General features: G+C 40.6%; 1 protein-coding gene across 2 annotated transcripts in view; it reads right to left on the bottom strand.

The window, feature by feature from the left end:
- LOC111672296 (adaptor related protein complex 2 subunit alpha 2) overlaps positions 1–18,660 on the bottom strand; it is a 22,016-nt gene extending 3,356 nt beyond the window's left edge. Inside the window, exons 1-21 of one of the 2 annotated variants that reach the window (XM_087180214.1) lie at positions 18,450–18,660; positions 15,797–15,865; positions 13,976–14,118; positions 13,680–13,873; positions 12,102–12,231; positions 11,696–11,797; positions 11,493–11,601; positions 9,385–9,535; positions 9,124–9,292; positions 7,504–7,641; positions 7,236–7,418; positions 6,914–7,011; positions 6,303–6,534; positions 5,124–5,288; positions 4,658–4,747; positions 3,618–3,751; positions 2,278–2,360; positions 1,984–2,072; positions 1,708–1,832; positions 1,489–1,605; positions 196–265 (exon numbers count right to left, since the gene is read on the bottom strand). In XM_087180214.1, coding sequence (XP_087036340.1) covers positions 196–265; positions 1,489–1,605; positions 1,708–1,832; positions 1,984–2,072; positions 2,278–2,360; positions 3,618–3,751; positions 4,658–4,747; positions 5,124–5,288; positions 6,303–6,534; positions 6,914–7,011; positions 7,236–7,418; positions 7,504–7,641; positions 9,124–9,292; positions 9,385–9,535; positions 11,493–11,601; positions 11,696–11,797; positions 12,102–12,231; positions 13,680–13,873; positions 13,976–14,118; positions 15,797–15,865; positions 18,450–18,516 — 2,658 coding nt within the window. In that variant the 5' untranslated portion in view covers positions 18,517–18,660. The remainder of the gene's footprint in view (positions 1–195; positions 266–1,488; positions 1,606–1,707; positions 1,833–1,983; positions 2,073–2,277; positions 2,361–3,617; positions 3,752–4,657; positions 4,748–5,123; positions 5,289–6,302; positions 6,535–6,913; positions 7,012–7,235; positions 7,419–7,503; positions 7,642–9,123; positions 9,293–9,384; positions 9,536–11,492; positions 11,602–11,695; positions 11,798–12,101; positions 12,232–13,679; positions 13,874–13,975; positions 14,119–15,796; positions 15,866–18,449) is intronic. The other variant, XM_087180215.1, reaches the window with a different exon arrangement.
- Positions 18,661–19,810: the final 1,150 nt, after the last annotated feature.

The raw sequence follows: 19,810 nt of genomic DNA, 5'->3' as shown, positions 1-19,810 counted from the left end.
CTGCCTGCCTGCCTGCCTGCCTGTCTGTCTGTCTGTCTGTCTGTCTGCCTGCCTGCCTGCCTGTCTGTCTGTCTGTCTGTTTGTCTGTCTGCCTGCCTGTCTGTCTGTCTGTCTGTCTGTCTGTGGGCAGATTTTGTCAGTGACGGCAGATGTTTAAGAGCTGAGCAGTTTCTCTTGAAGAACTGATATTTTTACCTTGGCCTTGGTAACATCTGTGTCCATTGGGTGTTTGGATTTGAAGATTTTCTGAACCTCTTGCTGAGGACTGAGGAGACAGAGAAGTGAGAGAAGATAATTACTCATCTCCAGAATGAGAAGGGGCAGGGGAAAAATAACATGTAACTGTAGACTACTGTCCACTGCAAGACTTGCAATATACACAACCTATTTGAACCTCATTCTGTTAATATTACAAATATTTCTACCTAAGAGCGAAGAGCAGTCTACAGCAGTTCATGCTCTGTGTCACAAATGAGCATTACACTTTTAAAACATTTGACTGAGTGTGAATCCAGAACCAAAGTCAAATAGATGATTCCACTAGTGAGGATGGGCCACACCATGAACTACAAAAACACAACATTCATGAGTTCTGGTGTTGCAGAGTGATGCTTCTTTTACCTTACATATGATCTCTGGTCAAGTACAGGGAGTCTTTTACTTATTTTATATATATATATATATAAATAAAGCTACTGAATATACCAGTGAATGTGACACTCTGCAGCTGATAATAAAACAGCCTGCTACCAGACTGTGATGCTCAGTCTCAAGGAGACGAAAAACAGATTTGGATAAACCAGGTATTTTATCAACTTGGAACCACATCTGAAATAGAACCAACTTCAACATCTAAAATTAATTTGTAGTTAATATGTTGATTATTTTTTCGATTAATCGATGACTCCATAAATGGTCTATAAAGTGTCAAAAAAAATGAAGAAAAGTTAACTTATTTAAATAGTTGGATATGTCAAACCCCAAGAGACTTTGTTTCATATCATGAGATTTGAATATATTCACATTTTAGAAGCAGGCATCAGTGAACTGTTGATATTCTTTGTGCACATTACATTAACACCGACTTTCTGATTTGACCGTTAGTCATAAAACAGACGTGTTAGTGACATTCAGATTAATATTGATCCAAAAAAAAAAAAGATAAAAAAATTAAAGGAATCTGCCTGCAAACATCAGAGACAAACAGCAGCTGTTTTCTGCCTTTTCTGATAGAGACGTAGGCCCTGTTCAGACCTGGTATTAACCTCTGTCTCAGGTGGTCCGATCACACACACAAACACAAGCACATTGACAACACACCTGTCTGTCTGATTGGCTAATAACAACAACACATACCTGTTTATTTGCATATAGAGCGGGAAGTGAGATCTGCTCACAAGTGGTCAGATACACGTTAACACCAGGTTTGAACAGGGCCAAATATCAGTTCCTGCTGATAACGAATTGATAATGCAAAGTGAATCTTACGCTCCGAGCTGTTTCCAGCGCTGGAAGAAGTCCTGGGACGTCATCTCTGTGGGCTGGAAAAACTTGTTCAGCATCACAGGGAGTTTCACTGCGAGGTTCTGCAGAGTTCCACCGTATCTGTTCACACACACGCGCACGCACACACACAGTCAGAAAGCAGCAGATTTTTAAACTAAACACCCCTAAAGAAAAAAAAAAAGTCTGGATTCAGACACCAACCTGAACTGGACATTGAGAACCGGTGCATCTGTGAAATCTGACACACACTCGATGTTGAGGATCTGCTGCACCTGAGCCCCACCTTCTATTATGGGGTCTACTGTCTTCGCATGGACATTCAGCTGTGGAGACAACAGTCAAGGAGTCTACAAATACCAGAACTGAAGTGAAAAATATCCTAAACTGCGAAGCAGTAGCAGTACTTGTTGATTTAGTTGTGTTAAATAAACTCTACCACTCCCTGTGGCAGAGCTGCAGAGCAGTAGAAAGGATATGAGTATTGAGTGAGTCAGGACTCGTCACTGATGAGGAGAAGCTGAGGAACTGGGTAGAGGTTTTGTTGCCGTAGAAAACATACATTCGACCTGGGGGACAACAGAAGAAAAACTGTTGACTTTTCACATCCACTACATTTAAAATGATATCCAATTACTAATCCCATTTCACATCTGATTCTTCTCATCATCGTCTCTAACACTTGATGCCTGTCAGAAGTGTCCTTTCAAAATAAACTTAAAACTGATGAAGGCTGATGAGAAGAACTCAAGTAAGTATGAGACAGCCGCTCACCCAGGTTCTGTCTGTACTCAGACTTCAGTCCAATCTGCAGAAGCTGGTTCTCAAAGATCACACCGTTGTTCTTACAAACAAACCTGGAATTTACAACCACACAGTTACAAATGTACAGAGAATTATGAGAACTTCTATTTCTGCTTAATTAAAAATATTTTTAAGTTTTCACTTCGTCAACCCATTCAAAGACACGGAAAAAAGTGGAGATACAGTGTTTTTGCAGTGTGAACCATACAAGAAATTAAAAGTCACCTCGGCCTCTGCAGTTGTTAAAGTATTTATAGAATTCTTTAATAAAACAATTTCGGAACTTGAACTTAACTCTGTATTTGCAGAAAGATTTTAATCTATTTTTTCAAATTTAATTAATGAAGTTGCTAGTGTGATATTTTCAGTTTTATGCCTCGTCCTTTCCTCATGCAGACATATCATACACAACAAAACAAAAGGTTAAATGCAAATTTAACGTGGCTGAATTAAATCCCCCTTTCAGAACCATGGACAGCGGCACTCGGCTGAAACACTGATTTGTAAACTTTAGTATTTTATAGTAGTGAAGTATTTAATCTTAAATGTACATTGCTATTTTATTGCTTGCACTATAGACTGTTCTTACACTGCAGTGCTTCACTTAGGCCCTGTTCAGACCTGTTCAGACCTGTTCAGACCTGTTCAGACCTGTTCAGACCTGCAGCAACATCCGTCTCTGATCACAGGTGGACAGCTCTAAATTCAGGTGTGAACCTACCCAAGACACATTGAGGACACATTTGAGATCTGATCACGCAGACCACATTCTGACGTGGTCTGGACCACGTGTCCACATTCTTTTAGTAGTATGAACACAAGTGTGTCCTGGTACACATTGAAGGACTGACCTCTCCACTGACGACTTCTGACACTGATTAGTCCCAACACAGTCTATAATGAACCAAAAATACTTTACCATTTCAAATGGATAAAACCTGATTTCATTGTAGAGCTGTGTGCTCTCTCTCTCTCCTTTTCTTTCACTCTCTCTCTAAGACACATTGACAACGCACCCTTCTGTCTGATTGGCTAAAAACATCAACACATACCTGTTTATTTGAATATAAAGCAGGAAGTGAGATCCGATCACAAGTGTTTAGAGCTGTCCACTTGTGATCAGATCCCCTGAGACGGATGTTAATGCCAGGTCTGACCGGGCTTTACATATCCCCACTGGAGATAAAAATAATTAAGCAGAGGCTGGGATATATAGATCAGAGGGAGGGGGGGGAAATCTAATCGCATCCAGTGTGTAACTATTTCCAAACAGCTTAATTTCATCAACCAAGCTCACAGTTTCTTCCCACCTGAAAAAGTTTTCCTCAGACACGTCAGTGGATGCGAGTGTAGAGCTGTCAGAAAAGACATCGACCAGAAGACTGGCACCTGTTGAGGGGGCTGAGTTTAGATTCAGCAGGTCTGTGAAGGACTGAGTTGAACCCTGAGAGAGAAACATCAGCAAACACCAGCTTTAACATACAGTATCTACATACAAAGCACACTAAGTGTATAGTGTTTTTATATATAAATATTTGATATCAATACTTAAATACAAAATAATTAAGTATGAGGCCACAGTGTCAGACCAAATACGCAGCTAATCACTGAGGGCTCTATTTAATTCTCTGCTTTCTAAAGCATGGACATTAAAGTCAAACTGAAACTTATATATGAATATGAACCATAATAACACCACAGCTACTGTGTGTTTGAGCATTTCACATGCTGGTGGTTGACAGTAAACAGAGAGTCGTAACTCTTAGGAAACACACTGTCAACTTCTGTGAGGGGCTGCTGATTGAAGAAGTTAACGGCCTATGAGTGCTGATAGATAGAGTTAGCTATCAACTGCAATTTGAGGTGTCTGTCTCTTTAAGACATCCAGCGTCTGTGATTTCTGCTAAAGGTTTTATTTCAACAACTGCTGGATCACCTGAGGCTCCAGCTCACTCACATGTTGTGTTCACCCCCCATCAGGATGAGCAGCACTGTTGGTGATTTAACAAACTATTTTTAGTGCCCACCCACACAGATTCTGAACCAATCAAATTACAGTACCAATGAAATTTAATTTCTGTTTGACTTTAATACAGCATAGTGTGATTATGGTTATATGTGGGATGATTTGATTGATGGATATCTGCTCACAGAACCCAGACCTCTTCAATTCCTACATAAGAATCACTTGGTTTAATCATGCAATAATGGTAATGGTGTGTGGCACACAGAGACATTTCCAAAAGATCAAGCCACATAATTAGACAATATGAGACAAGAGCAACTGCCACTTCAGTGGTATTAAATAATGATGTAATTCACTGTGTGTTGTTTCTAGCTATCAATATACCATGGTCCCAGCAGAGAGTATGATGGGGCTAGAGGAGGCAGGGCGAGGTCTGTTGGTAGGAAGAAGGTCTGCCAACAGTGAAAGAGAAGACTGACGGAGAAAGACAAGGAGCAGAAAGAGGAGAAGAACGACAGGGGGTGGAGATAAAAGGGAAGGAAGGAGAAAGAACAAGTGAAGGTGAACATCAAGGAAATACTGAGAATGAAAGAAAGTGAAAGCAAAGACCATAAAGCTGTAAGCCAGTTATGAATAATATACAACAATATGTAGAATACAACTGTTACAATGTTTGTGTCACGCAGGCTTGTTGAAGAGATCAGAGATGAATTTCGCAGTAGAAATTCTGAGGTGACATTTCTTCACTTGTTAAGAATAAAAGTTTTTCCTGGGTGGTGTTTGTATAAAAAAAACACTCAAGCTTCTCCTGACCAGATTTCTACCTGTTCCAACCCTCCTCTGGAGTTACCTTGTTTGTGGGTTCAGTTTTCTCACTGTGCTCAATGTTGCCATTGACATTCCTCCGGGCGTCGTTGATGTCAGGCAGGTTGCCTGGGCCCTTCTTCCTCTTCAGTTTGGCCAGGATCGAAGACTCTCTCTCTGGGAACGGAGGCATCTCTTCTAAGACTGTGGCCTGAGGAGGGACAGAGAGAGCGAGACTATGATATAAAGCCTTAGGCCTGGGAAACATAGCTACCGGTCCACTGTACAATCAGCAATGATTTTGGTATTAGATATGATATGATACAGTATACGATACAAAGGGTTTTGTTCTCACTGTGACTTGTGAAGATACAGCACATTACCCTTAAAAAAGTAAAGAATAGCACAGCAGATCCCAATTTAGGGTTATGCAGGATAATAATGCTCAGTACTACACTGTGCAGGCTCAAAATGCTCCAAACAAACTAGCAGGTTGTGCGTATTTGTTTGGCAAGTAAATGTAAAACAACTGACGAATCAACTCTGACTGCAGCCAAGCTCAGGTACAAACACAAAGACCTGATTCAGACTCTGTGTAGTGTGCAGTGTCTGACCTGCATTTTATTTCATCCTGACATCCTTGTGGCTGATCAAGTCATTTTCACAGAAGCTTCTGTTGAGCTCATTTAAACAGAACATGACGAAGCTTATCTGATGATCGATTTATTTACTAGATGACAGCATTAACAACTAAAAACTATGTCATTAAATGTGTGACATTTGCTGTGTGATGAGGAAAATCAGCTGTTTCTCCCTGAAAGTTAAAGTTTTATAAATATGTAGTAACTTTTTAATCCTGACGTTTGCAGAGGTGGTCTTCATTTGGGGCAAGACTGAGGGTTACCATGACAATATGACTGTTTATTATTCACTATGGATGTGAGTTAATATTACAAATATCAAGTGATTCCAATTGAAATGTGGACAAAACTTCAGAAAAGATGATGTGATGTTACTTTACCATCACTGTAATCATATCAGATGATACATCAGATTTACTGTATGGAGGAGGTTACAGTAAAGGGCATGAGTTTATATGGGTATATGTTGGGAGGCAGCCACTGTGATCTTTGTCTGCAGCGCTTTAAAATCATGAGTGAGTGAGACGAATAGACGAGAAAAGGTGTTATCAGTATTCTGTCCACTTTCTGCATAATTCACGAACCAAAATGTCAGTGCTGGCAATGCAGCTGAGCCTCAAGTACTCCACAGCTCTCTGCTGAAGCTCTACGTCGGCATTGCGGAGCTGGCTGTCCGACCGCAGGACATCTTGGATTGTGGCCTTCACTTCCGGAAACAAGTTAATGAACTTGATGTAGGCCGAAAGCAGCAGGGCCCGAGTCGGCACAGAGCAGAGATGAAACTTGGAGTGAAGGAGGTTGAACTGGACCAGAGGGCTGAAGGAGAAAACCCAAATGAAACAGTAACAATAAAACCTCTTAACAGGTCAGCTCGAGAGCTGTCACAAAATTAAACACACAAGACAATACTAAACCAATATACCCAGTTTTAGACAACATTTGTTTATAGGTTTGGTTCACCCAGATTACAAAAATATTTTGCTGTGCTGTGAATATCACAAAAAAAATCTCTAATCAGATACATGAAAACCTGGGAAACCATCTGTAGGACTAGACACAACTTGAGGCAGGTAAGAAAATATTTGCTTTTATAAACTGGGGGAACAAACAGGAAAGACTTGAGCTGAAACATCAGCTGAACTGAATGATATGATTGTCAGAACAGTGGACTGCACTGTGTGGATGCTGTTTCTACCTGGAGCGTGAGTCACCAGCAATTAGGTTACCAAACTCTCCCAGGATGTAACCCCCGACCTTCACCAGGTTCTCGTGGCAGGCGGGAGCCTGTAGTGCCTACAAGTGTTCACAAAGCAGGACATTAGGAACAATATGGAAGAAAGCACAAACTGCCATCTACTGCAAGTAAGATTTTGAATGCAATAGGTGGCAACCACTCAGCCAACATGTACAAGTGGACCTCACATAGTGCAGCTACAAGAATACAATCCCTCATTGGCTTCCCACTGTGTATTCTTTGGTTATTTCTTATCTGTGATGGTATAAATCTCCATGCTCACCTCAAAGACAGTCTTGGCAGCATAGCCTTGGACATCATCTCGATTTATGACTATCTGGATGACGCGATACCACACCTCCTCACTGACGTAGTCACCTGCGATGCGGATGAGGTTTAGGATGGTGTCCACGTACCATGTGTAGTCCACAGCATATTTCTCTGCCAGGATCGCCACCTTGAGCACCTGAGGAACAGAAGCAACTGGCTGAGGGCGAGAGCAGCACACAGAGAGGAACTACATGGTGTACAGGCCTGGACTGAGGACCCACTATCTCCTCTCTGATCGAGTAGTCGGCGGTCTCCAGATAGCTCAGCATCTCTGCCACAATCTGCTTGGCGTTGCTGCGGTCACACATGGCGTAGAGCAGATCCACAGCCCGCTGACGGACACTCACATCTCGCTCTGTCTGCACAGAAAATACACATGGACAGAAGATATGAAATGACAGACGTCTCATTACCATAGTTAATCAATTTGACCAAACCACAACATGAGAACCAGGCTGTCGCAAGTTGTGGTTTGTTATGCACAGCCAAACAGAGACAGAAACATCCCTGTCTATGTTTTGCTATTAATATTTAGTACCCAAATATTGAAATGAACAGAATCTTTTGACTATAAGAAGTGCAGTGATCTCTTGATGTTGATCAAGTTCACAGTCATTAACTGAGTAAATATATAGGCACTTATCCTACCACCATCTTATCCTTATCACTGAAGTTCCTTGCAGAGTCTCCTCTGAAGAGTTATTCACAAAGCTGCTCAGAGCAACTAAAAGAACATCTGAGCTAAAAGATGATGTGTTTAATGAATGACTGACAATATCTACAGTGAGTGGCAGACAGGTGAACTGACAGGTGAACAGTCTGTCAGTGAAAATGAAGAAAAATTAATTGAATTGATTGAGAAAAGGATCAAATTAAATTAAACAGATGATGGATGGTTAATTTATTTAATTGCCTGAATATTTTATAAACTGTGTCACAGATTTAACATGTAACAAAAAAATCCACATATATTTGTCAAGTAGATTGTATCTTAAATCAAACACCATCTGCATGCTGACACAATGATACTTCTCTTCAAAATACAAAAACATATCTTCATCCCTACAAGTAGAACCAATTTGACCAAGTGATCCAGCAAAGGTCAAGGAATCAGTTTTTTATTATTACAGTTAGTGTACAACAGTCTAGTCCGTAAGTATTAGGACAGTGACACAGTTTTTATGATTTGTTCTATCTGCACAACAATGGCGCTGAAGGGTAAATTTCAGCTTTAATTCAGGGGGGTTAACAGTCCCTCCATTTTCAAAGGTTCAAAAGTCTCAGGCTCAATGTGGCCTGTCCCCTTGTTGTTTCATGACAAATTAAGCAGAATTATGCAAAATTACAAAAATCTTGTCACTGTCTAAATACTTATGGACCTGACCTGTATATTCAATGTTGCCTACATTTAACAAACTGAAACTTAGGTCTAAAAAGCCAAAAGCCTGACAAATGGCTATAGTACTTCAACTTCCACAGCGCTGTAAACTGTATTTTTCCAGTGTCCAAGTTGTGGAGAGTCATCATCTTCAACATTATTGTTTTGTTTTAATTTGTTGGTAAGCTGTTCTCATTAATTTACCTGCCTGTCTTATGAACAATTAACAATTCATTTTCTTCCACCCTTATGGAAGATAATTAATAATTAATTCATAACCACTGAAAAAGAGCATAATAATTCAAGTGTCACATTTCAAACTCACTGATCAGATGTTTAAAAAAAACATTCAAGAGAAACCATCAGGTTCTAGAAGAAGTTATCCAAGCTCTACACCTCATCATCACTTTCACATTAATCTCCAAAAGCGTATATAAAGGCACAGAGCTGGTGAAGGACTCACCTTTAGAGCATTGATCACAGTTTCTATGTGCGTCTTCACTGCCTCATGAGAAAACTCAGAGCTGGCCAGCGTGCACATACTCTCCAAAGCCAAATAACGGAGGTTGGTTTCCCTGTGCTGCAGAAACTGGCCCAGCTGGTTACAGGCTCGTACCAACAGCGTGGGTTCGCTTAGAGACAAGAGAGAGAATCTAGCTTTAACATCCACAGACCCACGAGTGTCCCACAACACAGGAATGTGAACTAATGACAGAATATGAACCTGTCGTGGTGGATGATGAGGGAGATGGCTTCGAACAGAACTGCGTTCTTGGCGTTGGAGTGCTGGACCTTCTTGGACTTGGGCGGCTCCTGGGCTTTGTTGAGGATGGTCTCCAGACACTCGGTGAGACGACTTCGCAGCGCTGCATCCTCTGCAACAACACAGGCTTTGTTCTTAACACTCTGCCACCCTTCACTTTAACTATTGTCAACATCCCCGCTTCCCAAAACTCTCAGTATGAGGGCTTCATTATACATTTACTATAATACTATAATAATGATGAATCAGATCACTCTATGTAATGTCACTTTACAAAGAGAGACATTACAGACGTCAATGGGAAGCCCACGTGGCTGGCTTTCTGCTGAATGTCTGAGTGAGCACAGGAAATGTTTTTGACAATTAGATGATTAGATAATTATATAAACAACAAAGTGAAAAACGCACGCCTACCTACACCTCTACAGCTGTCTTACTTATATGATGTATCTTGTTTATTAAATCTGTGCATGGCCAGAAATGTAAAGGGACAATTTGTCCAGCTTCAGGTCGTCCAATAACAGAGGTGCACAGAAGGGAAAAACGAATACAAAGCAGACTGGATTCAGAATGATGTGTGGCAAACTGTAGAGAGATAAATTATACAGTTATCATCATGGGGCAGAGATGTGTTCTAAAAAAAATGTGATAAAGAGTTAAAGAGGAGGCAAAGTGGAAAGTCTCCCAGATTTCCATCCAATAAAATAAATCAACCGGAACTCTGGCTACGAGTCGACACCTTTAAGTGCAACACACATCAGTGCTCACACAACTGATGCTGATAGACTGCAGCTGGGATATGCACATCTGGAAAGAAAAGGTCATGAAATAGATTAAAATGAATTATATCTATGAATGTAAGCTCCGGAGAAATATTATATCTCTGTATTGGAGGCAGGATTTCTGGAAGAGGATATGATTCAAGCTTCTCCAAAACTACACTTAGACATCTCTGCAGAGGGGTGTGATGAGTAATGGTAGGTCAGAGGTAGAGGTTCATTGGGGAGCCGACATACACACCTCCCATATCTCAACTGTGTGTTGTGCAAACCTGTGTGTGCATGTTGACTGATATATTCAACTCCTGGCGGGAGGCGGGTTCAAAACGGAATGAATGAAAACAATCGATAACATATAACATATGTGTGTAAAAAAAACAGCCACCAGAACAGGCACACGGGGTCACCTGGATATGTGGAACCTGAGGAAGCCTTATTCTGGCTCAACTGTCAATCTAGGGACTCCCACAACAGCTGGGTGTCCACTATCCTGCTGACTACTGCACTGGTATTGGCAAGCTGTGGTTGCACAAAGCATAAGGGTGATGCTAGAGCAGTGGTTCCCAACCTGTGGGCTGTGGCCCCCTGGTGGGATGATAGGAACTTTTATGTTGTTGTCAGCTGGACACTTTGCTGCCGGAGCACATTGTATACTTGCTTGCTATCTTCATTCTGATTGAGCGCTAAAAGTGGAGGATCAAAGTGGAGAGCAGCAAGGGGAAGAATTAAAAGGAAAGAGTGAAGAGACAGATGGTGAATCAACAAGTGATCCACGAACATGTTTGCCTGCTTTCAGTTCAGTCCTGAATGTTCGACCGTTATCATTGAAGTAAAAATTGCTATAAATCACATTATTTGGCCTCTGTATTGTTTCTGAAATTTTCAAGTGAGTTGGAAAAGGTTGGAAACCGCTGCTCTAGAGAAAAGGTAATAATGAAATTATCAAAATGGGTCTCCTATACCTACAGTAAATTTGATGAAAATGTGGCCATTAGTTACCTGGTGGAGGAAGCTGATAAATTGACCTGGCAGTAGGAGAAAAGGCAAAAACAAGAAACGACACAAAGTAGAATAATCAAATCAGGAACGATCATCTGGGGACCATGAATATCCATAATAGTATTATTATTTTTAATCTGGCTGGTGGTTGTTGAAATGTTTTGCTGTTGGAAAAAATAAAAATGTCTGTTGCAAAATTTTAGAACAACTAGATGTAGGTGATGGAACTGTATGTTTCCACGCTGGATCATTATTTCCCCTCCACAAACACAGGACTGTACTGTACCACACCTGGTGGAGGGTAGCACTGTAGGAGGCGCAGCAGTTTGACAGACAACCACGGTGCAGCAACAAAGTAGTATGTATAGTCCTGTAGGTCGATGGATGCAGAGGTCACGATCTGGACAGGAGAGAACAAGATAACACAGGTCAGATTTTTATCTCTGACCTCAGAGAAATGAAGACAATGTGTGAAGTTAGAGAAACACACTCACCCTACTGAGCCGGGCCACAGCCAGTGAGATGGAGGTTTTGAAGTCGTCCGGACTCTTCTGTGCCAGAGTGGTGATAAGGCTGGTGGCTGCTGTGACCACTCCCTGAAAACAGAGCGACAGCATTTATACAAAACACTGTGTACCAAATCTAAATGCCAATTCTAAACAGTATGTACTACAAACTGATTGTTATAGCAGTTAATACACTAAAAACAAATCAACACACTTTTGATACTTTATTTTGTTGAGCTGCTTCACCACCGGCAATAATTTATTTCATTTTTTTCCAGCTGTAGGCATCTCCATTTCCTTTGTGCTTTCAGTATTCTGCTTTCTGATACTAAACGCTGAAAATCTGCATAGAATCAGCACGTTATATGGAAATGGGACATAAGTACAGTCTTACCAGGTGCTGATCATTAAGCAGATGGACCACTCGTGCTGTCCATTCGCCCATGGGCACCAGGTCAGGAGACGTCCTGTTGAGTCGTAGCAGACATAATGCTGCACTCTGTTTCACGCTGTCCATGGTGTCCCTGATAGAAGCACAATACATCATCACACATCATCATGACCCGATACATACACAACATACAGTACAATTCAAAATGTCACCGTCACATTGGGAATCCTTAAGATTTCAGCCCCGGTTGATTTGCGGTTACCAGTGGCAACAGTAAGTGCATAATCTTAAGGATTACAGCTTGAAGTCAAAAATTGATTTTTGTAATTGCCTTTGCAGTGCAAGATGTTTATCAAATACAACAAAGAGCTACTGGAGTCCAAGACCGATATGAAACCACTGACAAACATTTATCATTTTCCATTGATGAACGTTTACAGTGAACGAATACAACACAAACAGTTTATACTGATCAACCACTTACATTATATGGATCAAACAGCTTGGGACAGACTCATTACTATACAAATGCTGTTTAATAATTAGCTTATATCTCCTATATCTGCTTACAGTTTATTTTGGTCTTTTCATACATGTTAGTATATGGAAAAATACATTTTAAACTGTTGTAGCCCTGTACTACAAGCTGTCATATGCTGAGGCTCTCTTCTCACTTCTGTGTACGAGGTTTTTGGCGCCACTGAATAATGATCTGCCTGCTAGGGCAATGAACTGAAAAAGTATCAGCCAACATTTACAACCTCTCACCTCCTTAATCTTGCTCATGTTGGTTAATACTTCCCCCAATATGTGCGTTCATGAACTTGTCTTCAGTCACATGCCTCAGCCTCGTCTAACTAACATTAGTGCGCGTTCACTCAGAGCAACGCTGACGATATGGATGACACAAGCACAAACACTGAGCCTCAACCTGAGCAGCTTCTACCTTACAAAGAATAACGTGTCTGTCGTTTGGAGACGTTTTGACTTCAGTGAAGATGACACCAAACAAAAACTCAAATGCAAACACTGCAGAAAAATGTCAACGATGACAGGTAACACAATCAATTTGTTTAACACGATCACATTCCTGAATACAAAGTGTGCATGGCACAAAATAAGAGAGACACCAATAAGCGCCAAAGTAATTGTTCATCAATCGTAATCAAGTTTGTGATTTTGAAGCCATAACACCCAGCTCTGCTGCCTGCTCTCCCAGCAAACGTTCATCCTCACCGCCACGGCTCACTGAGTTCTTTTACCTCCTGCTCTGTGTTTTCACCCTGAACACTCAGACCAGGCTTGGAGCAGGAGAGGGCCACAGCACAGTTTATGTTAATATATCAGTAAATAGCAAAGCTGACCATTGACATTACTTTATATTCATGTAGTAATTACACAAATGTCAATGGTAATCTGCATGAGAGATAAAGAAGAAGGAAAAGAGTCTGGTTAAAATAATCATCCGCTTATAGTGATCAATTTGACCCAGATAAAAGTGATCACTGTGAGCAGTTTCTACTGTATTTTGTTTGAGACTTTAATTTAATGTGAAACATAAATTAATGTGTATGTACAAACCCTGCCACCAAAATGCCAGGAATTTCAGAAGCAAAAGCTTCAGCCATTTCTCTGCTGCCCACGTTAGCGATGCAGTGCAGAGCCAGGTTCATGAAGGTTGGATTGCGGCTGGCCAGGTCATTCTTAATGGCGTTGTTGATGAGACGGATCAGGTCGCTGTTAGAGTTCACCAGCACTGAGATGAACAGGTACCCCTGAGAGGAGACAAAGGAAAATGGTTTTTAGCGCCATTCTACCAAATAGCGGTCAACAAGCTCTCAGCTTCAGACACTTGATGAACATGAAGATAAACGTACAATTTGTTTCTCTGTGTACTTGTTGGAGCTGAGGAGGTTGACGGCCTCCATGTGTCCAAAGTCGATGTCATGGCCCAGAAGAAAGATGAAGAGCAGCTTGCAGACATACTTTTTTTTACTGTAGCCATCGAGAGCCTTGTCCCCTGTCCACACACGTGCAAATATACACACGCACATCCACACCCACACACACACACACACAAAGATGGATTTGAATGTCTACATGAACTTACAAACACAGGGATGTTGGTGGTCTGTCATTTTCTTATGAGCATGTTCATTTTAGACCAAACAGGTGAGTAACAGAGGAAAAGAGAGAGGGAAGTTCAGCTGAACCCAAGTTTCATAGTCAAATAATCCATGGCTGGAATGCTCTAAGTATTGTTTAGGATATTTAGAGTTCATTCAGAGTCGGCACCAGTTTTTTATCAACACTCAAGATTATTCCTCTTGTTTTCCTTCAATACACCCTGCCTAGAATTGTAAGAAATGTGTTGTTGTTATTGTACTGTAACAAGGTGGAGGCCTGTAATCTGTAAAGTTACTCCTTGGCGCTTTCAAAAAAAGCTCCACAGGATATAATGTATTAGAAGTTTATTTTTCACAACTTTAAAAATGGTAACTTGTAACCAGACGCTTGGTCAGAGTGAGTCAGAAACTGAATGCAGGGAAATTACACAAGTTGAAGGGAAGCCCAACAAACTACAAAGGACACTAAATTTCACTATAGACACAAGGATGTTTCTTTATACGGATTGAGGTTTCCCTTCTATTTTGACTTTGGCTAATGAAAGCAAGTCTGAATTGGATTATTTCTATTAATAAAACAGCGGTAAAATTAGAAAAACATTCTTTCAAAGTTTTTTTTCTGCTAAAAAACTGATCTGACATTGATCTGTTGCAGTGATTGGTCACATTTCTGCTAATTCTTGTGATCGTACGCAAGCTAAATCCTGGAGGGACTTGACCACGGCTGTGTTTTTGTCAGTGTTTTACTTCCTCAGTTTTCTAATTTTCAGTTAGACTGTAGCCTCTGATGTCCAGAGAAATGCTACTACTGTAGCTGTAAAAGCTGTTGCTCTTTATAATCACATCAGACCCTGTACCACACTTGAAACTGTTCAGCACATGCATTAACAGAAGTCTGAACTGGATTATTTTTTATGTGTGATTCCCCATGAGGCACTAAAACACAATAGCCCATGAGTCTTTATGTTTGAAGTGAAAGTGCTTGTTGAATTGCCAAAAAGCATCTGCAACCTCTTCCCTCCAAACCTTTCCAGTGTTGTATTTGGTGCGACTGTGGATGGCAATCTTTATAATTTTAATAATCGTTTATGTAGAAGGAAAAGTCAAGCTCACAGGACAAATAATCATCATCAGGGAAAAACATTCTTGACATAATGCAGGGCGGGGGAGCACATAGGGAATATATTAGAGAGAACACAGGGCAGAAGGCTGGGCACTGTGAGCAGAGGAGACAGCTTCATTCTGGAGCAAACTAATTATAGGCAGCTTGGAACAGGTGGCAGGAGAAACAACACCAACAGGAGATTTAGACAGACACATTCACAGTGAGGTGTGTGAACCTCTAACACTGCAGATGTAAAAACAGCCATTAAAAAAATAGGGACAAAGTCAAGACACAGTCACGACATGAGTTGGCGAAACAGCAGCAGCAAACAGCAACAGGAAAACTGATGTCATAGAAAACCAAGGTTTTTATACCAATCAAAAAAAAATCCACCAGGTTTTTTTACGTATCAGTCTTTGAATGGAATGAGAACCTCGACTCGTGGCCTGTCAGAATTGTTCACCTACCTTTAAATTTGGACCGGATGTTCGCCAGTTCTTTGTTTATCCTCTTAATCTCTGCTTCTTTACTTTTACCTGCAAGACATTTTGCATGTTATGTAGTGAGAGGAACAAACTACACTTCCTGTGTACATCATTCGTAAAAATTTACATCACTCAATGCAACCTCTATGTGTTCTGTATAGGGCACTGGAGCTCCATTATACACAAACATAATAGCTACACTCATTGGACACTTTATTAGGTACACCCACAGACTCAATTCTTCATAGCGTGGATTCAACAAGAAGCTGGCAATATTCTTTAGAGATTCTGGTCCATGTTGACATGATAGCATCATGTTGCTGCAGATATCTCCCATTCAACCACAACCCCAACATGAAGTGGAAGCCATTAGAGAGCCCTGAACTCATTGTCATATTCATGGGACCAGCTTGAGATGACATATGCTTTATAACATGGTGCTGGAAGTAGCTGCTAAAAGACGGTAAATTATGGCCATAAAGGAATGCGCATGGTCAGCAACATTTTTAACGATGCTCAATTGGTATTAAGGGGTCTAATGTATGGCAAGGGAACATACCGCACTCAATCACACCACCATCAGCAATCATTTAGTTTATAACAAATTCTAACCCTACAATCTCTGTATTCCAGCAGAAATACAGATTCATCAGACCAGGCTGCATTTTTTCAGTCTTCAACTGTCCAGTGTTGGTGAGCGTGTGTCCACTGCAGCATAACAAACACTTGATGTTTTTTGTTTTACACTATGTAAACTTTACAGACTGTTGTGCATGAAAATCCCAAAAGATTATCAGTTCAGCAGGTCTGAACAACAACTGAACCTCGCCACCATGTCTGCATGCATGTATGCCACATGATTAGCTGATTATATATTTGCAATAACAAGCAGGTGTAAAGGTGTACCTAATAAAGTGGCCACTAAGTGTATAACACACATTGAAATACATAAAAGTCATAACAACATCTCATTTGCAACACTGCATTTAATAAAGAATTAAAACTGGAGACTTTTTCCTGTAATTATGACACCTGTATCTCATAACCACGAGATCTGTATGAGAATATCATCTCATAATTACAAGAAAGGGTTCTCCTATGAGACATAGGCATTGAAGTTATCAAATGTTGTGGGTCAGATTTTTAGAAAAACTTTAACACCTATGTCTTGGTTTTGAGGAAACAGATGTGTCCTCCACTTTTTGTCTTTTATCAGAGTGAGCCTTCATACACCACCCTCTCCAGCCCTGATGCTACATAAGTATCAAGCAATAGTAAAGTGATAAAGACCTGTGGTGACTATATACTGAATCCATTTTACTGGAATTTCATAGCTATGGAAAACAGTTTGGGACAAAGTGTACTTGCTGATAGCTGCTGACAGCTTTCATACACTGAAACAGCAGAACTTCTGAACAAAGCTGTGACATTATCTTACAGGAGCTGAGACTGGGGGACTGACAAGACGAGCAGATCAGTAAGAGCTTTAAGTGTGGTTGTGATTAGACATTCCCAACAAATACAATGCCTAAGCAGTGTTGGCATTGACATGTCACTCACTATCTGATAACTGTTCATGCTGTCCTCAAATAATTCTCTCACAGTTTTCAAACACATATGTCATGATTACAAGAATTCAGTTTTCTCTTAATTGTTAGACACAGACAATAAAATTGCAAGACCTTTATAAAACAATGAAACAGTTTTGTGCTGATTACTATTACTACCACTAATTACAGAATCGTAACCCCAGTATGTAAAAGTCAACTAATAATGATTTATTTTTTCATTTTGTTAGTGTCAAATTCTCAGAACAGTTCTAGTGAATGACTCTTAACTTCTTGACAAACAGATCAAGGCAGTAGCTTTATCAGACCATAACAAAGGGGACAGTGGAAATGACAACTTGTTTTTGCAACAGTACCGCCCTGCAGAAATACACTTGAATGCACAATGAATATGTGATATTTATGTATGTGACCATAATGGAGTCTTTAATTATGTATAATTCTTCTCAGACAGACACCAGCGTCTGTAAAGGTCTCCATCTTGAAAATATTGGGAACGTTAAAGCTCCAGTTGGGCGGTTTTTTAAGAGGCAAACCGGGGGAGTCTAAAAGTAAAACACACCAGAGCTGTCCTTAGTTGTAGCTGTGTACGTCCTATAGACGTTACCTTAAATATCCCTCAGAAAGTCTAGTGCCACCGTCAGCTATAACGTTGTACAGAAATGTGTAAATGGTGTTAAGGAGAAGTCGTTATATTTCTGGTAGGAAACTGTTTAAAAACTGTAGAAGTAGCAAGATAAACCCGAAAAGCCACAGACTAACAAAAATGCCAGTTTGGCGTTATCTCCACTGAGCGGTGCGGTCCACGCCCTTCGACATGACGTTAGCAGCTGGAAGCTAGCAGCTAACAGACGCTAGTCTATGCTAGCCAGCTGAGCGGTTGACTCAGTCCACTTTGACAAGTTAAAGTTACCAAATGTGTGGGTACCGTTAGAAATGGCAACAGACACGGTTCTTGGCATGTTCAAGAAACCACCTGCCAGATCGATAATGCTGGTCAACGTTACACCGGCTAACTTATAACTAGCAAATCAAGAACTGTCTATGGATGTGATAAACAAACTTACAGTTCCTGATGTCAGAGATGAACACGGCCAGGCCACGCATCCCATCCCCTTTAGACACTGCAGGCATTTTGTTCGATCCCTGTTAACGTTTCTTCAGTTTTTAAAACAGCCCGACAATATAAAGTAACTTTGTTTCAGAGTTGTTTTGCTCAGCAGCTAGGAAGCACTGTTTAGTACAGGGATCCCCGATATGTGACGAAGACAGGACCAAGGCACGCTGCGGCTGCGTTCAATGACTCCCGAGTTACGCCTACACCCTCGCAGGGCCGCGTTCCATACATGTGGAGTCACCAACTCAACCGAGGCTGCGATTCCTCCAGGTGGATCTATCTGATGAGAGATTGTTGTGTTGCAGACATAACCTCAGCAGCCATAATTATTTTGTTGCTGGATGTAATCAACAATCAATAAACGGTTAAAAAGGTTTGACCTACACCCTCTTACCAAGAGGTTAAACTCCTTGTAAAACATTAATTGCAATGTAACAAAATAAATTGTGATTAAAATGGTCATGGGGCTTTTCATAATTATAGTAATTTAGTAACAACAAAAATGAAATGAGCCAAATGCTCTGTAAATATCTATATTGGCCTTTTAATATGCTGTCTCAACTTAAAATTGCATTTATACTGATCTTCTACTTAATAATAAAAATATTTGCATCTTTAACAAAACAAAAGCTTCCTTTGATATATTTGATTCAGTTGCTATACTGTATGTTACACTGAACAGGGGATTCATTTCTTGGCAGCAACAAAATCAGTTAAGTTTATCTGCGGAAACTTGAGCCCTTTTCAGACATGGAAGTGGCATTGTTAGCTTTACCCATCATTGGGTGATCATTGATGATTTCATGTTATTGAGGTGTCGATCACATGTCTGAAGTGTCTTTTAGTGTGTCTGTCACTGCTTTATTAATCAAATGGCTTTACTAGCACATATTTTTGGCTTGCTTTAACTTAACAGTGTGTATTTCAGACATGTAACATTGACCTTGGCTAAAATAATAAGGCATGCAATTCTCAGCAGGTGCAAAATTTGGGTTGCCAAATACTGCTTCAGTTTCTCTATGGAGGCCAAGTAATCAAATAGGGTACCCAACCCTACCAGTAAATTTCATTCATGTAACATTCACCAGCAGTTGCTGAGCCCCACCCCTTATGTTTCTATACAAGAAATCCCTGGTGAGCAATTGCAGCATTAAGTCTTCCTGGGTAACTCTCTACCAGCTTTGCACACCTGAATTTGGGAATTTGTCCCATTCTTCCTGAAAGATCCTCTCAAGCTCTATCAGATTGGATGGGAAGACTCTGAACGGCCATCATCAGGTCCCCTCACAGATGTTCTATGGGGTTTCAAGG

The sequence above is a fragment of the Seriola lalandi genome, unplaced genomic scaffold, assembly GCF_002814215.2.
Source record: "Seriola lalandi dorsalis isolate HSWRI2012SDOR001 ecotype SW California unplaced genomic scaffold, Sedor1 jcf7180002054898, whole genome shotgun sequence".
Classification (NCBI taxonomy): domain Eukaryota; kingdom Metazoa; phylum Chordata; class Actinopteri; order Carangiformes; family Carangidae; genus Seriola; species Seriola lalandi.
The sequence above is the reverse complement of the archived record's forward strand: the minus strand, read 5'-3'. Positions and strand labels throughout refer to the sequence as shown.